Below are 6,721 nucleotides of genomic sequence, written 5' to 3' on the forward strand. Positions count from 1 at the left end.
ACACTCCTTAACGAATGTATATTTCAGATTTCAATCTCAATCCTTGATTTAATTTAGGAAATTATGTAATGAGGATTGTGATTCTAAACATAAAAAATAATAGGACCATCAATTAAATAATCAACCAATCAGAAAAATATGTGAAATATACTTGGTAGAAGGCGAACGGATTTGGACTCCAACAAAAAGATGAAACCCAGGTCGACATAACTTCTCCTCATCCAAATAACTTCTAGCAGGACCCCACTCCTTCGTCAAGATGTTCCAGTTCCGTATTTTTTCAATATCAACGACCAAATATTGCTTACAGCAATTTAACAAAAAATAGTCAGTGTAGTACTAAATCATAAACGAGTTTCACAAAAATATTGCCACTGGGAGAGACAAAGAGACGAAGGTTTCTTCAGGAAAATGCAAAGCTCTTGAAATTTTTTTTCAATCAAACCCTAAAAATCGAAACTCTAAATTATCAAATGGATTTCAAGCTTGGTAGAATCAATCTTAACAAAGTTGCTCAGGTAATAACAATAATTGTTATTTTTATTTATGATTTTGATGAGAAATTAGTTTATTGGTTAATTTTTGGGTTGGTACAGGGAGTTGGGGGCTTTGTTTTTGGAAAGGATACTTCAAATTCTAATGATGACAGGTAAAATTATCGAGTTAATTTTGTAATTAAGCCTCTTTTTCATAGCTTCAACTGTGCTAATGATGATGAAATAATGAGGGGGATGAGTGAGATCTTGGTTTTTTTTTTTGGAATTGACTTTTGTTTTCTGCATGCAATGATTTATTTGATTTACAGTTATGTTCAAAGTTTGCTTGAGCGTATAAAGAATGTTGAGGATGATAATGATAATAAAAGGATTGAAGCTTTGGATGAGCTTCAGTCTGTTGTTGAAGAAAGTGTTTCTGCTCAGCTTGCATTTGGGGAACTAGGTATGTGGATTTTTAAACCCTAGTTTAGTAGTAGAAACTTCGAATTGATTATAACCAGGAACAATAAATGTTAATATGATTATAGTTTCAAGTTATTGGTATTGTGTTGAGTGAAATGGAATCAGTTGGGTTGCACAAATACCGCCACGGGCGTCCGATATGGATCCAATACGGCAATTCTAATAAACCATGATATGGGGACACAGCGGTATACTTAAGAACCGTCAATTTTTTAAGATATGTAGAAGTTCAATTAGATTCTTCATTTTTTGTTATTCTTACAAAAAGTCATAGCATGAACTGGTCATGTGTATGATTGAGCACAAAATATATGATATGATTAGTGATGACCTCCCTTAAAATGTGGTGACTGTTACTTTACAATTAAAATAACAGTTTTAGTAGTACAAACGTATTCTTGGGCGTGTCCCCGCATGTGGCTGTGTCCATACGTATGGACACACAATACGAGGACCCCCAAGAAGTATTGGCGTAACTCAAGTTATTTGATACTTGTTATTACCTTTGACTGCAGGGATATCAGTGCTCATGGGTGTAATAAAGAGCGAGCGTGATAATGAAAAAATGGTAATTTGGCGTTGTGTTATCCACTATGCTGATGTCTTCATTTTGTGGACATTCTTTTTGGGGATTTACTATAACACTTGCCTTGTATATATGAAGGTTAAAGGTGCTTTAGAATCCCTTGCTAGTGCTTTGACTCCGATAGCTCCAGAAGGAGGAGTGAAGAATGAGATACATCCAGCTATGATGAATTCCGATTTGCTATGTAGAGAAGCAGAAAACATATCTCTTCTCTTAGGTTTGCTGGTGAGTTTTACGTGGTTTGGAGTGCTGTCTACTAGAATTGCTGCGTTGTGCATGTCCTTAATGTTTATTCTTTTGTACTTGATCAGGATTCGGATAACTTCACTGTCCAGTATCATACACTTCAACTACTGACAGCCCTACTTACTACTTCCCGAAATAGGTATCCTATGACCACCAGATTGACAAGTGTTTATTCCTTTTTCTGGGTGCTCTTAGATTACTAAATTCGTCGTGTCATTAAGATGGAAGATTTTTTAATCTGTTTCAGGGTACAAGAAGCAATTCTTACGATCCCCCAAGGAATAACTCGCCTTATGGATATGCTTATGAGCCGAGAGGTAGGATGTGATTCTATTGTCTGATGTGGTTTCAAAATCTTTCACCATTAAGCTGTTATAATGTAATAGTGGATACATATTTCCTTTAAACTTTCAAAAGTATGGAGTTCTGTTCCTTACTTCCAAGCTTATCCTCTAAGAGAAAATAAAGTAACAGTTATGTCCTGCGTATGCTGTTTTGGAGACTAATTTTTGATTTTTCCTTAATAGGCTATACGAAATGAGGCGTTGTTACTTCTCACTTATTTGACTCATGAAGCTGAGGTGATTCGTCTTTCTCCTTTCTTAGTTGTATTTTTGGGTCAAAATGCATATGGGTATTCTTAATTTGGTCTATTTAATTTCAGGAAATTCAAAAAATAGTGGTGTTCGAAGGTGCATTTGAGAAGATATTTATTATTATTCAAGACGAAGGTGGGGCTGAAGGTGGTGTTGTCGTTGAGGTGGTTTTTTGTGACCTCTTTGCTCGTTATATCTTCCCTTATTTATTGTCGCTGTTCATGTATAGTATGTATCACTGCTTACTTGCTTCACTAATCTCTCTCTTACATCACAGGACTGTCTTGTACTGCTGAACAATCTTCTACACTGTTTGTCAAATCAGGTTTGTCACAATTTATTGCTTCTGTTATACTTGCCCTTCCACATATACCAGATGGTAAAGTTTGTTCGTTCTGTGTTTCAGAGATTACTCAGGGAAACAACAGGTTTTGAGCCTTTAATATCAATATTGGTGCTTGAAAGTAGGGTCTCTAAATTCTCAAAGCAAAAGGTAAGATATGGTTAACTGGTTTCTAATTGTTTTGTGCTGCATCGAATACCACATTATATAGCCAATCACATCAGGACTAGTCGTGTGATCCTTACTGTTATGTTGTGTCTGAAAATAAACTTCATGCCAGTAGACATCAAATCTCCTTAGAGCGTTGGATATTGTTGAGATGCTGTTAGTGGGAGGATCGGCAGCTGAGTGTGGGAAAGATAACAGGATGTCTAACCAAACTGTCCTGTATCAGGTTCGTGAACATACTTAACAGCCTAAAGTTACTCCATGGTGTACCTTTTAAATGTCAAGAGTTTCATCTTCTGCATTTTGATGAATTTCAGAAAAAACTTATGGATGAACTTCTAATGCTGGGAGTGGAGAACCAACGGGCCGCAGTTAGTCTACGCTGTTCAGTAAGTTTCCTGTACTTTTTGGTGTTCTAATATATATGCGACTTAACAAAAAATCAAATGATCTCGGCGAGGAATGTGATCTACCACAGCAAATACTTTAATTTAGTGACTTAGTGTATTGAGCAGGTGTCTGCTGCGTTTGTATTTATTCTAAGAGGCTTTGTTTTTTCATGAAAAGTGAACTATACTGCCTGCTTTATTCTTTAGCCTTTTGTGTATTTCTCGTCTATTTGCCTAAATATCTCACTTTTCTTGGGTGCTTTAGTCTATTATCGAGACTATACAGCCAAGCAGTTTCAATATTGCTATCTAATTAAGTGGATACGTTTCAGGCACTGCGATGCATTGGTTATTTGGTTGTCGGTCATCGTCAGAACCTTGATGCGTTCGCGAGTAAAGTACTTGGGGAAGATCCAAACGTTGAACCTGCCCTAAACTCCATACTCCGCATCCTTTTAAGAGGTTCGACTGCACAAGAGTTTGTGGCGGCGGACTTTGTGTTTAGGTGCTTTTGTGAGGTTTGTCATCTTTCCTAAGCTCTCTAACCGTTGGTCACATAGTGATAGTTGTTCAATGCAATAAGCTCCTATCAAATGAACAAGAATGTGCATTATGTACAGGTACATGCAGACATCCATCAGTATAATTACATTATTTCGCAGATGGTTAATTTGTTTTTTTACCAATCAGAAAAATAGTGATGGCCAAGGATTGTTAGCATCTACAATGATTCCTCAACCACAGTCAATGTCTCATACTCCTTTAGAGGACATCAACATGTCTTTTGGAAGGTACTTGCGCAACGTGACATTTTCATAGTGCATTTTATGCGTATGTAGAATCTTCTACTGCTATTGTTTCTTGATAATATAATCTTCCTAAAATTTCATTGTTATGGCAGCATGCTGTTACGTGGTCTAACAGTAAGCGAGACTGACGGAGATCTGGAGGTAACACACCTAGTTTTGTGCTCGTATATCCACTGGACTTTTCTGCTTTTTATGCGTTACATTCAGATTTTCGTGTTTCTCTTACTTCTTTGTGATTGTTATTATTTTGACATGTATGTATCTGGTTTTTGATTAGTTATTGTTTTTTATACAGACTTGCTGCAGAGCTGCCAGTGTTCTTTCACATATACTGATGGACAATATCCAATGCAAGGAAAGGGTATGCAAAATGTGGTTTAAATTACATACTATTTTCTTCTCTTTATTTTCCTTCTTCATTTTGTATGCTATGCCCAACAGCTTGTGCCCCTGCTCTACCATCAGATTCCTCTTTAGTTGTCAGATAGCTACTGTCATCTTCATAACATTAATAAACCAACGCCAACATTAAACTCGATTTTTTTTGAAGTAAAGGCACATTACAGAGAAAATAAGAAGAGTAGAAGACACCTATGTTGTGTTAGGCGCGCTTAGGCGCCCGTGGAAATTTTTTTTCTAAAAAAACTGTACACATCTTGGCGCCTAGGGCACTTTATTTCCTAGGCAGCCCTTGGGCGACTCGTGCGTCTAAGGTGCCTAGGGCGCCTTTCACAACATAGGAAGACATGCTTTACAATTTACAAACTTGATGATTCACCTGTGTCCTATTTTAATGCCATTTGGAAATTGCTTAGGTTTTACGAATCGAAGTTGAGGCGCCAATCCCATCCTCACAAGAGCCACTAATGCACAGGATATTGAAGTACTTGGCTCTTTCCTCCATTAAATTAAAAGATGGAAACCATAAGATGTCAGCTAGAGATTCATATATACAACCCGTTATCCTCAAGCTCCTAGTTACATGGTTGGCTGATTTCCCAGATGCAGTTCACTGCTTTCTAGTTTTGCGGCCACACCTCACGTATCTTCTTGAGCTTGTGTCGAACCTATCTGTATCCGTGTGTACAAAAGGGTTGGCAGCCATTCTCTTGGGGGAGTGTTTTCTCTATAACAAATCCGATGACAAAAGTAAAGATGCTTCTTTAGTGGTTGATGTCATAAGTGAGAAAGTCGGGCTTACCTCATATCTATTAAAGCTAGAAGATCTGCAGAGAAGTTATGTGTTCACGTCTACAAAAGCGGGATTGCGTGATAGTATGGCGGAGATGGATGACATTAGTGCTAATGACGAGACCGATTGGAAGCATGATGAGCATCCAGTTCTCAATTCGCTCTTTGATACCCAGTTTGTCGACATTGTCATTAAACTGGAAGAAAATCTTAGAGCGAGTATTGTGGAGATCTCAAGTCATTTAAAGAACAAGGTGGTTGCACTACCAGTTGAACTGGAGCAGCAAAGTGGGGAGAGCGACGGGGACTATATCAAACGTCTGAAATTATTTGTAGAGAAGCAGTGTGCTGAGATGCAGGTATGCTTATAAGTTGCTTCCAAGTAGTGAATTTCTGTTGTTAGTAGTATCCGGTTACATTAATCATGTTAGAAACCAGATATCATTTGTCGTCTTCCAACAATCACTAATTGGACTTGTTGGAATTTGGATGCGCGATTTGCATAATTTTCAAGTTGCAGTAATTGCGTTGTCATATGTTATTGCACGGGTTTTCACAACAGTGATGCCTGTGTACATCCAAATATTGTCTTTTCATAAGATATTGGTGTTGTTTTTCGTAGGACATTCTTGGCCGTAATGCGACTTCAGCTGAGGCCTTGGTGAAGGCAACTGCAAGTGACTCTGCTGGTACAGATAAACTCCGCCGGGACCTTCAAGAAGCAGCTAAACAAGTCCAGGTTCTCAAGTCAGAAAAAGCTAAAGTTCAAGACGAGGCAGATGCACATTGCAGCTTGGCAGACAAGATGAAATCTGATCTAAAGAGTCTATCAGATGCCTACAAGAACCTTGAGCAAGCAAAGTCTCTATTAGAATCCGAGGTGAAGGCTTTGAAGCTTGAAACCAAGAAATCTCCAGATCTCGATGCAATCAAAGAAGAAGCAAAGGAGGAGGGTCGAAAAGAGAGCGAGGTAGAACTTAACGATCTAATTGTTTGCTTAGGGCAAGAACAGGCCAAGGTGGAAAAGTTAAGTTCAAGGTTGGAGGAGTTAGGGGAGGATGTAAGTTCCCTTCTTGAAGGTGTCGGAGATGATCTTGAAATGCCTGAAGACAGTGATGATGACGATGATGGAAAATAACGAAAACTTGGATTTGCCATGCAATTCTCTCATGTCATTTAGTAACTGTATCTGTACATATTTATGCAGTTCGATACACGCTCTTACGTTAGTTCTAGTGCTGTTAGAATCTTTCGCTGTATGTTTAACAATTTCACCAGGCCAAAGATCCTTGCTTTTGATGGACTGTGGTTGCTGGTTCTTTTAAAGAAAAATTGTTCATTGTTGAACCTGTTGTTATCTTTGTACTATGAATTGTCATTTCAGAAACTTATAATTATCTTTCTAAATAAGAATCTTAGAGCTAATAAAAAGAA

The 6,721-nt window shown here is 37.9% G+C and overlaps 1 protein-coding gene across 1 annotated transcript; it reads left to right on the plus strand.

Annotated features, from left to right (window-relative positions):
* Positions 1-370: 370 nt before the first annotated feature.
* On the plus strand, positions 371-6,721 carry LOC113347615 (golgin candidate 6-like). Its single transcript, XM_026591283.1, has 19 exons — positions 371-518; positions 597-649; positions 806-939; positions 1,475-1,527; positions 1,624-1,770; positions 1,857-1,930; positions 2,039-2,108; positions 2,319-2,372; positions 2,456-2,551; positions 2,665-2,712; positions 2,794-2,880; positions 3,014-3,124; positions 3,216-3,287; positions 3,620-3,805; positions 3,978-4,078; positions 4,189-4,237; positions 4,392-4,457; positions 4,912-5,646; positions 5,910-6,721. Exons 1-19 carry the CDS (start codon positions 474-476, stop codon positions 6,423-6,425), a joined length of 2,697 nt encoding a protein of 898 aa, XP_026447068.1. The 5' UTR covers positions 371-473; the 3' UTR covers positions 6,426-6,721.

The sequence above is a fragment of the Papaver somniferum genome, chromosome 2 (assembly GCF_003573695.1).
Source record: "Papaver somniferum cultivar HN1 chromosome 2, ASM357369v1, whole genome shotgun sequence".
Lineage (NCBI taxonomy): Eukaryota > Viridiplantae > Streptophyta > Magnoliopsida > Ranunculales > Papaveraceae > Papaver > Papaver somniferum.

What these genes read in the sequence shown, in the direction of transcription:
- LOC113347615 (XM_026591283.1), top strand. Translation starts at nt 474, where the DNA reads ATGGATTTCAAGCTTGGTAGAATCAATCTTAACAAAGTTGCTCAG. An exon ending in AAGGTGGTGTTGTCGTTGAG is followed by an intron (nt 2,552 to 2,664) that starts GTGGTTTTTTGT and finishes CTTACATCACAG; the next exon opens with GACTGTCTTGTACTGCTGAA. An exon ending in TGTTTAGGTGCTTTTGTGAG is followed by an intron (nt 3,806 to 3,977) that starts GTTTGTCATCTT and finishes TTTACCAATCAG; the next exon opens with AAAAATAGTGATGGCCAAGG.